The sequence below is a fragment of the Phaenicophaeus curvirostris genome, chromosome 6 (genome assembly GCF_032191515.1).
Source record: "Phaenicophaeus curvirostris isolate KB17595 chromosome 6, BPBGC_Pcur_1.0, whole genome shotgun sequence".
Classification (NCBI taxonomy): domain Eukaryota; kingdom Metazoa; phylum Chordata; class Aves; order Cuculiformes; family Cuculidae; genus Phaenicophaeus; species Phaenicophaeus curvirostris.
Genome location: NC_091397.1, coordinates 8,728,584 through 8,746,144, shown reverse-complemented (window position 1 = coordinate 8,746,144; position 17,561 = coordinate 8,728,584). Strand labels below are relative to the sequence as shown.

The 17,561-nt window shown below is 45.4% G+C and overlaps 1 protein-coding gene across 1 annotated transcript; it reads right to left on the bottom strand.

Moving 5' to 3' along the window:
- Positions 1 to 5,528: 5,528 nt before the first annotated feature.
- On the bottom strand, positions 5,529 to 7,753 carry HTR5A (5-hydroxytryptamine receptor 5A). The gene is made up of 2 exons (XM_069860426.1): positions 7,022 to 7,753; positions 5,529 to 6,051 (listed from the first exon to the last, which is right to left on the bottom strand). The coding sequence occupies exons 1-2, from the start codon at positions 7,751 to 7,753 to the stop codon at positions 5,719 to 5,721; spliced, it is 1,065 nt and encodes a 354-aa protein (XP_069716527.1). The 3' UTR covers positions 5,529 to 5,718.
- Between the last annotated feature and the right edge of the window lie 9,808 nt (positions 7,754 to 17,561).

The following is a 17,561-nucleotide window of genomic DNA, read 5'->3' as shown; positions in this document are numbered from 1 at the left end:
AACCAAGGCTGGTGGGACCTGCATATAACCATGTTTCAGTGATGGAAAGGCACAAGCAAGAAGCACTGACCTCAGGCTGCAGCCCTGAACTGATGAAAAATGCAATGTTTCAATCCACATTTGAAAAAAATTGGAGACCTGGCCAGCAGCAGGTAGTTTTGAATGACAGAAATTTCCACTCTGAAGCTGGCGGCGGGAAGGGGATTGAATAGAGCTGGGTGGATGCCTACACCATGCAGAAAATGTGTTTGCTCCCAGAGAGGCAGTCAGGGCTGGGAAAATTTTCCTGCAATTAGGGCTGCAGTGGCTTGGAGAAATTTTTTTCGCCTCCCTTTTGTGTTCCTGCAGAGATGACCAGTCCCATAGCAGGGGCAGCCTGGACAGGTTTGGTCTCACCAGAAGCAGGGAGAATGGCTAAAAGGAAGACTAGGGAATGATTTGTAAGGAATAGCTCCAGCAAAAATCCAAGGCAAAGGTATAGCTCCCGTTTTCCCTTTCCCCATCTGCATCACTGTCACTTGTCACAAGCGGTGGTGGGGCAGTGCCTGCTCCGTGGACCAACCCCTGGAGTTGCACCCAGCCCTGCTTGATCCCATCCACCAAGCAGGCAAATGGGGTTCAGCACTGCAGAAGCTGTTGTTCCCACAGCTGAAACTGTTAGTTAGACAGAGGAACAACAGCAATGCACTGGGAGATCCAGAGAAAGGGCCCATCTGTCTTGCTTTTTAGGATGATTAGGGGAAGTATTTGACTTGGCCAGCATGGAAGATTACACAGCTGAAAGAACTACAATGCTGAGGCCGACTGCCTGGCAGCAGCGTGGAGGGGGGAACAGCAAAAAGGCAATGAACTCCCCTCCAGTGACCAGAATAAAATCCATAGCTGGACACAGCATCTGCACATGTAATAAACAAATCTGCTTATCCCCAAAATGCTGAACAGTCCTGTCTGTGGCCCTGACGTGGCCATCCCTCCCTGCCTGCATCAAGGTCCTGGGCATGTGCCTTTCCCTTATGCTGGACTACAATGCCCCTGGCTGGTTGCATCCTCATTTGTCTGTACAAGCGACTTCATTTTCTGTATTTACACCTTTTTAAGTCCATGAGTCATTAGCAACTATTGGACAGTTTGAACCTCATATTGATTTCTTCTTCACTTTTTCATGGAAGGGTCGAGTGCTGTCAAGTCAAATTCATTATCGAGGAGTGAATACTTTATATCACCATCAGCAATGAACCATGTGCTGCAATCAAAGAAAGACATCAATATGATTTATTTTAATTATATTTATTTCCTGCAATTTTTTATTCATTGAGTCCTTTATCAGCTGTTCCACATTTTTGCCAAGGATCAATTTCAAGCTGTAAATCAGTAACAGTATTAGCTTTAGAAATACTTGGCTTTCCCAATTTGCCCTTTTAAAATACTGGCACAACTTCAGCGCTCTCCAAGACTCCTGTAACTTCCTTAGCACGTCAGTGTTACTGAAAATAATAGTGATTTAAAGAGTTCTTTGGCCAAGTCTTAAATTTGATGAACATGCTGGCAGCTTTGTGATATTCAGCCAGGGTGTATCACAGTGGGGATGTAAATTTTGCCAAGGATGCTTTACCCCACTGTTTCTATATGGAGCATTAATGATGTCTATATCATGATCACTATGACTTTGCTGGTGCCCCAGTTTGCTGTTTTACCAATGCAGGTAAAATAAGGGATCCAAGAATAAAACAGCAACGAGCCCCTCATAAACAAAGCAGCTTAAATCACTACATTGCAAAAAACAGCTTGACATCTTGTCAGTCGTACCTCACCACAGCAATCTCTGGAACTAATAGTCATTAATTACCTTTGTCAGGTGAAATCTCCTTAATTGCCTGCAAATTTCCTTCCAGAAAACTCCTTCTTCCAGCTGCCACAGTCCGTTTAAAGGCCAGTATTTTTTAGGAAAAGTCCAAGCAAATTAAGGGGGGGTGAAATCATGCGTGGCCCACCTCTGGCTCTACAGCATCGTTACGTGTCCTGGAGTTGCCTGACCTGCCTGCATCAAGAAGAAAGGTCAGTGGGTTGGGAGTGGAGGAGGAAGGTGGTCAGCCAACCTGTCATGTAATCCAAGGGCATTCTTTTGTGACCTTTTCTTCTCCCTAAAAAATAAAGGAAACACAGTAGCAGACTGCTGGAGAGCTGCTGCTCCTTGAACCTTGACAATATGTATTCAGCGTTGCGAGGAGACGTTCAGCAGACAGCGTTCAGCACGTGCTGTCGTTGCCCCAGCTATCAAGCTCCCATACAGATGCTCACTGAACTGTCAGAGCATTGAGAGGAAATTAAATTAATTGTAAGTGGAAGAAGGTTAGTTAAATCTTTTCTGGAAGCATTATATAACCATTAAATTGCATAGGAAATTCAATAATAATGGGTAATAATGTTCTTCTGAGGAATTAAATAGAAGCCCAATTTATAATGCTGCTCGGCATTAAAACCAGTGTTCCACCTTCCCAGTACACGATAAACATTTACTAATTAATCGTCACAAAGCCTCAGTGAGGCAGATCTCTTCACACCACTGATTCTGTATTATAAATGGGAACAAGAAGGTACAAGATGCTTCCTTTGAAGCTGGGGTTGCTTATGTCTTCAAACATGATTTAGGTCTCTGGGAGCCCACTCAGCATTAATGTTTGAATACTGAGAGGTTTGTAAAAAGTCTCAGAGCCAGGATCAGAAGTCGAGGTTTCTTTGTGCCCCTTCACTGTTCCCAGACCATCACAGTGGTTTTGGATATGATTTTTCAGCAGAGTCTCCAGAATACTGATATTTTTCCTGTATGGTCATATTACCTTGCAGGAATGGCATTTAGAAGAAATGCCAATGGTCTTCAGACTCAAGTAAGAACAGCAGGAATTGGTCCATAATGTAGCTGTTAATTACATTGAGATTCAAGGAACAAAATTTACGGCCAACTGTAAGTTCTTATTGGCAGAAGATCAGTATGGATTGTATGGGATTGAGGCTGCCAAATAAATGTGGATGCAATTTACACCAGGATGGTTGTTTATGTTTGACCATAGACAAATTAGGATTAGGGTTGTTTCAAGATACTCTCCTGTCTGCCTGTCACTGCTTAAGGCATAACATGAATAAACACAGGATATAATGAAAGAAAGCTTCATCCCAGCACTGAGATGCAGCAAAAATAGGGATCTTTACCATTGATTTCAGTTTAATTTTTGTTTGCTTACACAGGATAATAATGTGGGTTTCCATTCGATTCCACAGGCTATGCAGGGATCTCACCCTACACAGACAGAGATTCTGCAATATTCGCCAGAGCAAACTGAAAAAAAAAAAGATGGACACAGCCTGGATTGAAACAGGGTTGTGTAGACATGTTATTAAAATGGGCAACTAAAGTCAAACTTCCCAGTTAATCCACGCTTTAGTGTTTAAAGTGTTGCTGTGGTTTCTTAACAAGTTGTGACCCGCTCTCAGGCAGTACCAAGCTTAGCTGAAAGCCTGGCTTGGGCAAAAAAGCATTTTTTCCATCTCATTTTTGACTGAACGACCCTTGACACAACAGAAGGAGTAAATTTCCAAAAAGAACAACTCTGTATTAGTGATGGACTGTTTGGAGAAAGCAATACAACCTTTATATCCTCAGTAAAAAATGCAGCCCAAGAGTTTATTACCATTTTCAATATGCCAAGAGATGTCACTAATAATACTTTAAAATACGTAACAAAGAAAGAAAACGCTCTTTACCAGCTGTAGAGATTAGTCCATGGTGAGCACAGATCAGAGGCTTTCTGGGGAGTTATAAGATTGCTCCCATCCTACTCATCTTCACCTTGAATTAATTAACATTACAAGACAAGACATGCTGGTTAAAATTCTGATTTGCTTGATGTCACTGAGAATTTGTCCATTGCTTTCAATGAGGGCATGATTTTACCTAACATTTCTGACAAACTTTTATAAAACAGTGTTGAAAAAGATCTCAAGGGCCATCTTACCTCTCCTCTTGCTGCAAGGCAGGATCAGCTACATCCATGGCATGATGGATGTTTGTCTAACTGGTTCTGAAAGAGCTGCAACACCTGACAGCACCCTGAGCTCTGCTTCCATTTTCACCTCTCCCAAGGTAGGAAAAGAAAAAGGATTTTTTCCAATTCTGCTGGGATTTTTGACTAGTTTAAAGGACCAGTGACAATTTTAACATCAGAAGTCTCACAATTCACTAAGGATAAGCACTGATCCTACCCATGCCAGGGAGCTTTCCCATGATTTATTGATGTTTTCCCCTTGTGTCTCATCTTTCTATCTGTTGTGAAATCATGTCATTCCTATTCCTATCTCGACTTTTCCTCCACCATTTCAGTTCTGCTCTGATTTCAGTGGCTGCCCCATAAGTACAGAAAGTCAAAAATAACACTTTTTTTCAATCTGAAGGCCTGTTGGTTTTCCAGTGGAGCAGCATAAAGTGCATAATTTTAATTCTAGAAGTGAAATGCCAACTACTGTAATTATGTTGTTGACATTGAAAGGCAGGGAGGCAATAGAGCAATAATGACCAGGTAGCACTGAAGTCTTAGAAGAGACAAGGAGGGCTGGACAAAAAGAAGAAATATTGAATTCTGGTCCTTGTAGAAGAGCACTTCTATGGTTTGGTTATGCTTTCAGACCAAAACATCACTGGTCATTAACTGCACTGTGGCTGCAATCCAACGCTCACAGAAATGAAGTGGGGTCTTCGTTTTGGTTTCAAGATGACCTCAACTACACTCGTAAATAGCAAAACACAGCTCCTCATTGACAAGCAATTTGAAATACACTCTGTGCATCCCCCGCAGCTACAGCAAACTTGCCCCACAACTGCTTAAAATCCATATATGGTTTAGAATGGCAAACACAGACACAAAGATTATAATTTACAGCTGGTGTTTCTAAAAGGAAAGGTCTGAGGCAGATGCTCACACATAACAGTCAGAGAATGAGAGGTGGATTTCCCATGCATTTGCTTTCATTCCAGGGTACACCATGCATTAAACTTTCACAATAAATAATTTTTTAAAACTTGCTACGTGGAATCCAATAGCAAATATCACAGTTTGTTGTTGACAAAGCATGTGAGAAAAGGCTTCGTACTTGGAGTCTGCTTTTTAACCCTTACTGAGGGTTCTGTTTCCCAAATAAAAACACTTAAAAATCTCTGTCAGTGAAAGACAAGACAAACAGCCTTTTCAACCAGGTCATAAAATATGTGTTTTCGTATACAATCACAAAACCTCCTGCAATTAAAGGGTCCCAGATTTGCCCATGGGACAAAGTTGATTAATGCTGTGAGAGACTAGCAGTGGCCAAACCAGTGTTCCAAGTATGATCCTTTGCCAGAAGACTCCTCCACACCATTACTGCCACCAAACAGTCCCAAGAACGTCACTAAGAAGGCAGGAGGAAAGTAGTGGGGCACTGAGGAAGAAGAATGCTTTGCTGCTCTCTAGAGAAACCCTTAAATGCTGTTTGCAGGAAAAATATCAACTGACTCAGAGGCTGGGTTGGAGAGTCTGCCTCGGAAGTGGGACCGTTGCTGGGACATACAACCATGGGGATACATCTTAAGTATCACCTCAGTATCTGTGGCTTTGAACTTCCTCAGGAGTTTGGTAGGATTCATTGGGAGTTGTAATCAACTTTCTGGGGTAATAGGAAAGCTTCTTCTGCTCAGTGCTGTCTAAAGAATAGATTTCTGAAGGCATTGTTGTAGTTTTTGTTGAAAGCAGTGTAGATGAGTGGATTAAAAAAGGAATTTGAATAGCCTAGCCATAAAAAAATGCTCTTCCAAATGGGTGGGATGTCACATGAGCAGAGAGGGTTGATGAGCTCTGTGATGAAGAAGGGGATCCAGCAGAGCACAAAGACCCCGATAAGAATGCCCACCATGAGGGCAGCTTTCTTTTCCTTCTGCTCTCTCCATGTGTCTCCATCCGTCTGGAATGTAACAGTGGCATGACGGACAGTGAAGACCATCTGTGGCTGCTGGGCACCTTCTTTTACCTGCCAAACACAAACACAAGTTGCACCGTATGTGCCTCAATCAGCTGATTCCACACAGCAGGAACACAATCAAACTCTGCAAGTGATGGCCAGAGCTCATGGAGAAACTCTGGCCATCTACGTCACACTCTAGTGGAAGGGAGATTGGTTGTATGACCCTCTTCCAGGTAACAGAGACTATTTTTAAGTGAGGCTAGAAACCAAAGAGAGTAGTGACACGTGGGCACACAGCATTGCTCACACAGCATCACAATAAGGTGACTTCCCCATCTACTATCAGATCAGTAGAACAGGCACACACCCACTCGCCGTGCACAAAAGTCTCCTTGCTTTCTCTGAACCCACTGACTATAACAGTCCTTGGTAGGAGAGGCAAGAAAATGAGCATACATTTCATTCCTCCTCCCAAGAAGTGTTTACAGTGCACAGTCACCATGCCTGGGACGAACTGATATGATGCAGCCATAATTAGGAAGGATTTATAAGGACACCCTGCGCATGTGCCTTCCACGTGGGTAAATCCACAACCTCTCTAAAGCCACAGCTTCTTGGGAGGTTATTGTCCCCAGTGGAGACTGGATTCCATCCACTCACACCCCCACATGGAGGAACCCCACACCCCATGGGAGGAACGGTGACCCCTTACTCATGCCCGCAAGCACCGATTCCGCATTCCACGGGGGGACGGACGTCTGTGAGTCACCACATGCCCACGTGGAGCCCAGGCTCTCAATGTGGCCTAAAGTTGCTGAAGCTACACCTTGCACGCCCACAGTTGGGGACTCCGAAGATGTCAAAACACTGGGCTTGCAAGCTTTGTAGTCAACTTTCCATTGAAAGTCTTCAGGATTCCCTGGGCTTTGGTGGGATGCCGGTTGCTTGCATGCTTTAGCTCTAAGTTTCCCCACTGCCGCAAAGCTCGGTTGCTACCAGCAGTTGACCAGAGCAAATCACAACCGAGGAGACCTACCTCCAGAGCTTCTGGCGCAATGGGAGTGATGGAGTTGCTCTTCCGAGACCCGATGCGAAACTTGGCGGCCTTGTAGATCTTCCAGTACACGAACAGCACCACGCAGAGGGGCAGGTAGAAGGCACCAAAGGTGGAGAACACGGTGTAGGCCGGCTCCTGGCTGACCTGGCACTCCTCGCTGTTCTCCGAGTAAGTCTCTCCCCATCCGAAGAGCAGCGGGGCCAAGGAGATGAAGGCGGAGAGCGCCCAGGTGAGGGCAATCATGATGTTGGAGATGCGGCGCCGGGCGCGGAGCGTGTACTCCAGGTGGCGGGTGATGGACCAGTAGCGGTCCAGGGCGATGGCCGTGACGTTCCAGATGCTGGCGGTGCAGCACAGCACGTCGAAGGAGACCCACACCTGGCACAGCAGCCGCCCCAGGCGCCAGCGCCGCCCGGAGAGCTCGCGTACCAGGCTGAGGGGCATGACGAGGGCCGCCACCATCACGTCGGACACGGCCATGGAGGCCACCAGGTTGTGGGGCACCCGGTGGAAGGTGCGCACCCGGAGGATGGTGGCCAGCACCAGCCCGTTCCAGAGGAACGTGGCCACCACCAGCACGGCCAGCAGGGTGAGGACCAGCACGCCGAACACGGAGAGGCGCGGGCGGCCGCCGCCGGGCAGGGACCCGCTCCGGTTGCCCACGTCCAGCGCGGCGCCGGCCAGGCGGCTGAGGTTGAGCGGCCGCTCCATGCCGGGCGCGGGGATCGGGGTAGAGGGGGGGCTGCAAACCGCCCCCTACGGCGGCCCCGCTCCCCGCATCCCCAGCGGGGCAGGGCGGGGGACGACCCTGCGCGGAGCGGCGGCCCCCGGCCCGCCCCGGGAGGCGGCGGCTCCGCGGGGCGCGGGGGGATGCGCGGAGCGGGGCGGCGCGGCGGCTGCGCCCCGCGGAGGAGCCGCGGGCTCGGGGCGGGCAGGTGAGTGCGTGCGCGAGTCTGAGCGAGCGAGCGTGTGCCGGGTCCCGGTCCCCTCTCGCCGTGCGCGGGTGCGGAGCGAGGCGCGCCCGGTCGTGCTTAGTCATTAGGGAGCCAGGGCAGAGCCGCAGCCCCCCGGCTTCTCCCCGCCGGAGCCCCAAAGTTCGCGTCGCGCGGAAAATCCCCCCCGAGCTCCTCGGAAAGGTGGCAGCGAGGAGCCTGCGGGCGCTCCCAGACAGGCTGGGGCTGCGTCCAGCCCTCCCCGGCTATTCTGGGATTATTTGCTGGCCAGGAATCGTTTCTTTGAGAACTTCTGTTGTGGCGTTTCCTAACTTGTTAGCCATCGGCGGGCCTTTTAGTAGAGATAAGCTGTTACTTGGTTGGTCTTACGCCTAACCGCATTAGTTCACCGTTAACGAGGTGTTTGAGCGTTTCAGCTGTTTTGATCACGCTGCTTGGGATTCTGGGCCTCGCAGCGGGAGGAAGAATTTAAGCCCACCTGACAGGTTTCCCCATGCGGGGATGTCAGGCAGCTCCAGGCTGCCAGCCTTGGATGGCCTCCCAACCTCCGTCCTCCTCCTCCGGACAGTCCCGGGATAATGGGTCGATGGAGCTTTGGGGCTGGAGCTGACGCATCTTTGCAAGAAGCCGGCAGGCAGGAACATGATGCTCGCAGTCTGCATCTCTGGGAGGGAGAAGGGAGGAAGGGCATCACCGTTAAGAATCGGTGACAATGACATTTGCCGGCAAATTGCGCTGCCGTAGAGTTAGGGGAGAAAACACAAAGTAAAGAGACGTTCAGAGGAGTACCTGATGCACTGTACTTGTGGTGCGCGGAGGGTAAAACTGAGCCGCTAAAACTGAACTGGTGCTTTCTGCTGTCTCCTCTGAATGTCTGTGGATTTCTGAATGTAAAGCAGTCAAGTAGCAATAACAAGGGCTAAGAAACAAGATGTTTTCTAGTGCTGCTACTTGTTTCTCCGTGCTACCAAGTGAAACGTGAGGCAGTGCATCCCAAACAGGTCCAGGACTCTGCTATGGTGGGAAGGGAACGGGGGAATTTTCCTATGAAGACTCATGCTGTCCTGTGATACTCATCCTCAGAGTCAGAGAACAGGACCTGGCCTATTGCAGTTACTAGAACACATACAGCCTTGGAGGCTGTAACATATTTTTGGATATATACTGCCATCTTTTTGGGGGAGGTATGATTGTTTTATCTTTCATACATATGAATACTGACAATTTGGGAATGGGTAGGTTTTTTACTTATGACTCAAAGGACAAATGAGGTTTGCAGGCTTTCATAAAGCTTTCTGATTTAAAATTCCTGGTTTGCAAGGTGCCAAACGTCCTTGACTGCCATCTCACCGCAATTGATCAAAACACTCAGCAACTGCTAGGACCGAGAGCTTATTGTTGCGTGGGCCCTTCCCAGAAGAGCTTATGAAGATCAGGATTAACAGAATTTCAACAACAAATTATGGAATATGTGCTCCTGAAAAGATATTATTTTTTATTTCAGGAACAAATAGACAAAAATTACATTTAAAGGGAAATAGAAATAAAATGTACTAAATCTGAAGAAGTAAAACTCGATTATGTTTTAGTGAAAAATTATGAATGTTTTCATTATCTTACTTATTGGGTTTTAAAATATATATATTAGCAGATTTTGGAGTTGAATGGATCAGTAGAATACCAATTGGAAATAGAAAATATAGGCAAATACATATATAGTATGTATATAGTATATACATTTATGGGGCTTTGAGTAACCTGATCTAGTGCAAAGTGTCTCTGCCCATGACAGGGGGGTTGGAACTGGATGATCCCTTCCAACCCAACCCGTTCTATGATTCTATGATATATGGAAATGCAAATGTGTGCACCTGGGATGGAAGAACCCTATGAAGAATTACAGGCTGGAGACCGACTGGGTAGACAGCATTTTGCAGAAGAGGACCTGAGTGGCCTCTCAGGCAAGAAGTTGCAGCCTGCAGTGTGCCAGTGCACATCTTGGAGCGTCCTGGCCTATGCAAGGAAGAGTGGCTATCAGGTAGAGGGATGTAATTATTTCCCTCTATCCAACAAACACTGGAATTTTATGTCCAGTTTGTGGTTTCTGAAAGTAAGACGCTGACATGCTGGGGGAAGTCCAGTGGGAGATTGTCAAGCTGATGAACAGACTGGCATACAGTGTACAAAGAGAGGGGGAACCAGGTTTATCAAGCTTAAAAAGAGACAATTAGGGCAGATTCTTACTTCTAAGTCTAGCTACCTCAGGGGAGGGTGTAGAGAGGGTGGAGGGAAACTCCTCTTATTGGTGCACAGCAATACGACAAGATGTAATGAATGCAAGTCACAACATCAGATACTGCCATCAGAAGTTAGGAAATAAATATTCACCTGGAGAGTGGTCAAACACTGAAATGGATCTAAAAAGGCTGTGAAATATCCATCCTCAGTGATGTTCAAAAATCATTTTGGACAGCTCTGTGAGTGACCTGATCGAACTTTGAAGTGGGCCCTTCTTTATGAGAGCTGGACAAGATGATCTCCAGAGGTTCCTTCCAACCTAGGTCATTCCACGATTCTGATTCTGCAATCTTTAAGCGTGCTGGCTGAATGCACCAGATTCTGGAGGTGACTGAATGTTGTTATTTTTAAGTACAAAATGCTGTTTACTTTACACAGATTAGTAAGCATATTGGTTTCCTCAGAACTGTGTATATTTATGAAGCAAGTGGAAAGCTGGGATCTGTAGTGAGTGTATAATGTTTGTGGAATGATCATATCTATGAAAGTCTCTGAAAAAAGGATCTACACTACAAAGTCAGGATTATCTCACAGCCTCATTGATGAAGCCAGATTAATGAAAATCTAGGACTTCCCTAGATATAGCAGTGTTCTTCCCTGTAGTGACATTAAATGCTGCTTGCTACTAAGTACCATTTACTGGAAGTACTTTCCAATTCAAGATATGTAGCTGATGGCTGGAGGTTTGGAAGGAATTCCCAACATAATGCCACTGGTTACATGCACATCCATGTAGCATCTGCTCTTGAGAACTGAGTGAGTGGACTTTACTGTGAGCCTGTGTGCAGGTCTCTTGATCTGTACTAATAACTGGCAGAAAAGGGAGAAGAAATAGTTCAGGAGGTGTCTTTGCTGAGCAGAGTTAATGAATAAATGAGAATTTTGGTCTAAGGGTAGGTGGAGCTGCTAGATTAAACAAGGATTAAAAGAGCAAGTATACTGACTGTACACACACCCCAACACTGAAAGTTCTGCCCAGTAAGTGTGCATCCTGTAAAGGCAACTTCCAAAACTCAGGTAATCATCACTTAACTTTAATTTACCATTCATCAGTTCCATCTCACACTCCTTACATCCAGATGTGCTTTCTGAACGCACTTGGCAGACTACCCGTTCCTCTTCTGTAACAACAGAATCGTAGAATCATAGAATGGTTTAAATCAGAAGGGACCTTGAAGATCCTGTAATTCCAACCTCCCTGCCATGGGCAGGGACACCTCCCAGTGGATTGGGATGCCCAAGGCCCCATCCACCCTGGCCTTGAACACCTCCAGGGATGGGGCAGCCACAGCTTCCCTGGGCAGCCTGTGCCAGCGCCTCACCACTCTCATTGAACTTCCTCCTTATGTCTAGTCTAAATCTTTCCCTCTCCAATTTATAGTCATTCCCCCTAGTCCTATTACTACAAGCTTTTATAAAATGTCCCTCCCCAGCTTTCTTGTAGGGCCCCTTCAGGTACTGGAAGGTCACTGTAAGATCTCCTTGGAGGTTTCTCATCTCCAAGCTGAACAAGCCCAACTCTCTCAGCCTGTCCTCGTATGGAAGGTGCTCCAGCCCTCTCATCATCCCTGTAACCCTGCTCTGAACCCTTTCCAACAGTTTCATATCATTTTTACGTTGGAGATTCCAGAACTGGACACAGTACTCTGGATGAGGTCTCACAAGAGAGGAATAGAGGGGCAAAATCACCTCCCTCGACCTGCTGGCCACGCTTCTACTGATGCAGCCCAGGACATGGTTGGCCTTCTGGGTTGCGAGTGCACATTGCTGGCTCACATCGAGATTCTCGTCAATCAGCACCCAACCCAGGCACAGGACCTCTTGAGGTTCTCACAGGCCCATTTCTCCAGCCTGTCCAGGTCCCTCTGGATGACATCCTATACTCCTGGTGTAGCAACTGCACCACTGAACTTGGTGTCCTCTGCAGACTTGCTGAGGGTGCACTCAATCTCTCTGTCAACATAATTGATGAAAATATTAAACAGCACTGGTTGCAGTTTGGGCCCCTGAGGGACACCACTTGTCACAGATTTCCATCTGGACATTGAGCTGTTAACCACTACTCTGAGTACAACCATCCAGTTTCAAACACAAATGCAGTTAGAATGCACAGTCTGTGAGGTGGTTCTCACACCCTCAGAGCCCGTCCACACTTCTGATCTCACTCGAGTATTCAAAAACCAAGGTCCTCAGAGATAGCTAGTATCAGCACTGTGACAGACTTTCATGATGACCCACCTTTGGCTCAAGTGTCCCGTGGTGTCAGGACTGTAATTTTTGGGAGTGGAGAGGGGGAATGCGGAACCAGAGCTCTTCATGGACATGCACCAGCTTTTATGAAACTCATCTCTTTCCCTAATTCTCCCCATAAAAGCTGTCTCAGGTACAGGATAGGAGCTCCCAATTAGTCAGAAAGACTAAATTATTCCCTCCCTCTCCAGTGGTCTATGAGAGCATGTATTTGGGGAATAGAAAATCAAGGCTCGAAGCATCACAGCTGAGGCTACAAGTTTGAATCAGGATGCTTCATATCTCAAGTAAGCATTTTAATTGCCAGGCAGCTGGCTGTTCTGGGTAGCTATCTCACAGGTTTCTTATGTTGAAGCTAGTTAATAATCGCATATTTACTGGACTGTGGACTTAGCTGAGGTTTTCTAGCATCCCAGTCAGGTGCTGCAGCAACTGAAAGATGGAGTCAGCCTTTCTCTCCCAGTAGCTTGTAATTACTTACTGCAAAGTGGAGCAATTTGTACTGACTGAGAAGCAGAGATTAATCCTGCGATGTGTTAGTGGACACTCAGCAAAATTGTGGGAGTGTGTTGGAGCCGGAGCAAGGGGGACCTGAGTGCCCCATGTCCCCAGAGTGCCTCAGTGACTGACCTATTTGCCAAACTGGGTTCTCTTGCTCCAGATGCTTATGAAGAACTTTGAAAAATCTCTCTGTCTTGGGCAGGAATTAAAACAATGAATTGAAATCCTCATCAGGTTTTGGTTTTTTTTTTTTATACGGCTGGGAAACTGTTCCTCATCTAGTCTCTAATGGAAGGTTTCATTCAGTTTAGGGCATGCAAGCTTTCCTTTAGGAATTGTCACCACCTGTATGACTTCAGTGACATAACTAAAGTATTGTTTAATTCTGCAATAGCAACAAAGCAGAACAAGAACAAAAGCTGTTCAGCACAGCAGCCTCTTTGTGTATCTCTCTTGCCTAGAGCGTAGTCCTCTCTTATGTAAACTCCCCAGTAAGCATCTCAGTCCTAGTGTCTCTTAAATTTGGCCACAGTCCATTACACAGCCAGCCTAAAGGGAGGATGGACTCTGGTACCTTGCATTACTGTGTATTTCTCAGGAACTGGACTGCCGGGAGTGTTTAATCTGTCTTCTGCCCAATGTGAATTAACTCCTGCTGTAATTAAACCCTTCATTCTTGCATAGCCAAAAACATAGTCATGGTCAAAGGACTAGATGGAATAAAGTCCTAGGGCAACTCCTGCATCATTCACTGCCACAGTTAAAGCTGCACTGTGCATAAATAAATGAAATTAAATAAATTTATCACTACTTTCACACCTTAAGGGACAACATTTATCATCTGTGTAATTTCAGAGAAGTCAGCAGAGGTATGCTAGGTGTCACATTGGCTTTTAGTCAAAGGTGCCTTGTAGGGAGTAGTTATGACAGTAACACAATAACTTGAAGCCAGCCTTAGGGAGTACTGCCCTCATAAGGCATCCACTGTTATCATTTATTACTCTGGGGATTGCAAATACTTAACACAGATATATAGCAGCACCTGTGATGTTTTTACCTGCAGTCAGTCCCTGAAGAGTAAGCCTTTCCATGGACTTGGTCTCTGCAAGTTGCTTACAAACCCCCACAGAAAATTAACTATATTTCTGATTAAAAAAAAGTGTTTATAAATATCAAAATATATTATGGCTCTGGGAGTACCTTGTATCCTGCAGTTCTGTCAATCACCTAGAATAGCACGCCTATAGAAAAATAATAAGTAATTGTGTGGGGGAAGTCTGGGTAACTCTGACTTAATACATGAGTTTTGGCAATCACAGCTGCCAATGCAAACTATCAGGAGTCTGCCAGGGAGACAGATGGCATGATGACAGCAAATGGATGGGTCTCTAAAACTCAATTATCATTTCAGTTTAGACCCTTTTTCCATATGCCAAGTTGTGCAAGAGATTTGTTTATCTTGAGCTTTATGTATTTTGGCAGATGATTTGCATAGGCATGAAGCTATAGGGAAGGCTGTGATAGTGTTAGGCTGAACATGGGTTTTCCTGTTGTGTGTTGTTTTCTAAGTTACCTTTCTGCTTCCTTGCAGGTGGTAGGTTTCTGAACTATTATTTACATAAATCCATCTTTAGTCTGGAAATGTTCTTTCAGAACTCCAGAGGCAAAATGTCTTGAGATCCACTTACCACAATAAGAACAGAAATAACTTTGAACAGTTTTCTATGCCAGCAGTTCTTAAGAATTTTTTTTTTCTTATACCTTCTTTCATCCCCATCCTCCTCCCCTTGGCTCCTTGGCAGTGTGTTACCATACCCCTGTGCACCTCATTTGGTACCTTATTCCCAAACCACCATTAACATCCAAGACTGATCTTCTAATCGTAACAAATTGTCAGTATGTGCTCAAGGAAACCACCAGTGCCCACCCTCAAACGTTGTCTTAGCGGGAGATTCTCTTATCTTCTTCTATCTCAACAGCCTAATTTCTTTTTTTCTGTTGCTCTCTGCCGTCTGCCCTGGATATTTATGAACAGGCACAGTCACACCTCTACCTACCAAAGACGGCACTGGCATAGTTGTGCAGCTTTCTCAGCTTGGGTATCTCAGATTCATATCCACATGCTGCTTCCTTCCAGCTGCAGAATATTTTCTTCCCCCAGGTTATTTGATGTAGCTGTGCCCCTGCCTGCTCAGGTCACTCAGAACAGCAAAACTGCTATTAATTTAAGTAAGGTAAATTCCCAGTATTTTCAAGCAGTGCAGCATGGCAGGTCATTAGAGAAAACAGGAAAGCTCTGGAATTTTACTTATTTATATTTCGTATCCATGTTGCTATTTAAGTGAGCGAGAGGCTCATACAGGAATTATTTACAAGTTCGAAAAAGACAAATGGTAGGCTAGGACCACACATTTTCTTTCTGCAACTAAAATAATTCTGCTCCCGTGCCTGTGGAAGAAAAGTGTTTGCAGACATCTCCTGCTGGCTGACAAAAAGCTTGCCTCTTGATCACAGGCAAGACAGCAAACTTTTCCAGCTATTTGAACAGAGATAGATGTTTATAAAGGAACATAAGCATCATTTCTCTTACAGAATTTGACAGTATCATGTTACAGATATTTTGGTTCCTTCAGGTGCAGCAGGCACCTGATCAAGCAGTGTCTTCTTCCTACTGCTATAAAATTCTCTGAACCCATGGGATCTAAGCAGTTGTTTAAATGTGTCTAAATGTCTATTTTTCACTGCCATTTTTATTAGTAGCATTGTTATTTTTGACAACCACTATTCACTGCTCTAGCACCAAAAAGTTGCCAGAGCTTTCTTAATTGTCTAGCAATGCATTCTGTTATAAAACAGCTGATCTTTTTCTGTCTGCTGGTCTGAGAGTCAAAGTGGACCGTAACTCAGAGGTGGTGGCTATTCATGTTCAGCTCCCACAATAAGGACACGACGTGTGACAGTGGTAGCACGCTCATGCAAGAGCTGGTGATGGGGAAAATGATCCAGCAAGAATAGCTGCGGCCAGCATCTCTGAGTTACCCTGGGATACAGTGTGCCAACCCTTGTCTTGTTCCTCAGTGAAGCTGCCAGGTTCACAGGGAGATGCTAGTATCTGCCACCAGGAAGTTTCTCCTTTCTTCTTGGAGCCCTCCCTTCCACCTTTCTTCAGATGCCTCGGGGCAGACTGTGAAATTCTTGTCTCTGTGGAGATTTTAGTATGTGACCTGAAAGGCAAAGGACCTGGCAGGCTTTATTAAGCTGGTGGCTTCTGTAAATTAATTTTCTGTAGTTCCTTTTTCTACCTCTTCTGTGGTTACCTCCTACTTTCAGGTTTTGAGTGGGATCGAACTCAGCTGCTGAAAGAACTAAAAGGTGACTTCCCTAACAGAATTTGAGCATAAAATTTAGAAAAAAAAAAAATCCATTTTGATACCACTGAATTAGCCAGGCTATTATGAACGTAGTTTATGGGGTGTCCTCATTAAAGAAGGTGTTATCCATCTGCACAGAAGATGGCTCATGTGTTACTTCAAAAACTAAATCTCATTTTGGAAACAAATCACCATGTTTTTAAAAGGACTCCTGACCTGATACATCTTCAGAGCTTTCTGAGTAGACTGTCAATGTCGTTCCTGTTCCACACATTTCACCATTTTCCCTGGGTGCTAACGCCTCTCCTTACTTCTGTGCTTTATTGAGCACTGGTATAGTTAACATGGTCAGCTTTTAAAACATCACCACTAGCAACTGACTTGGCAGTAGGGGTATAAATGGAGTTTTGAAATAACGACCAATAATTCAATAGAAAAATGAGAATAACCACTTTATATTTTCTTGTTTTAAAGCCTTTCCTCCAATATTCACACATACAACATCTCCTGTCCACTAGGTTTGATTCCTGGCACTCTTCTCAGTCTTGCAAAGCTGTCCCCCTCCCCCATGTGTAGTCCCCGTCCCTCCTGTTTTGGTTGCACTCCAGCCAGCCAGACTGCCAGTGCTGTCCTTCTCCTGTCATCATTTCTTCTGCAGCACGGCCACACCTCGCTGGGGTTCTGTAAGTGGAGTCTAGGGCTTGATATGTTGTGAGGAAGAGGCACAAAGAAAAAAGTTCTCTGCCACAGTGCGTGTTCTTCATTTCAAGGAGGTTTCTTACAGATTTTCTAGTTTTATGACAGCTGTAACTGTAAGGAACCATAAATCCCTATTTCCTTGCCCCAGATAATCCCTCCTGCCCAGTGAGAGGCGTGCCCCATGAAACACCGCATTACAGCCTCCAATTAAAGACAAGTGTTTTAGAAGAGTGCCATGGGTTGTGGAGATACATGAAAGGTTTGTTAGTGTGCATCTTTCAAAAAAATACTGATAAACATCTTTTACACAGATGAGGACTTGGGTTGTGTAAACAGATTTAGCCAGCAATACGTCTAGTATTGATTATAAAAGTTTATGGCAGCTGCTCTCTGTGAGCATCGGTGAAATAAGTTAGGAAATAGATTTTCTTAAGCAGTCTATGGTTC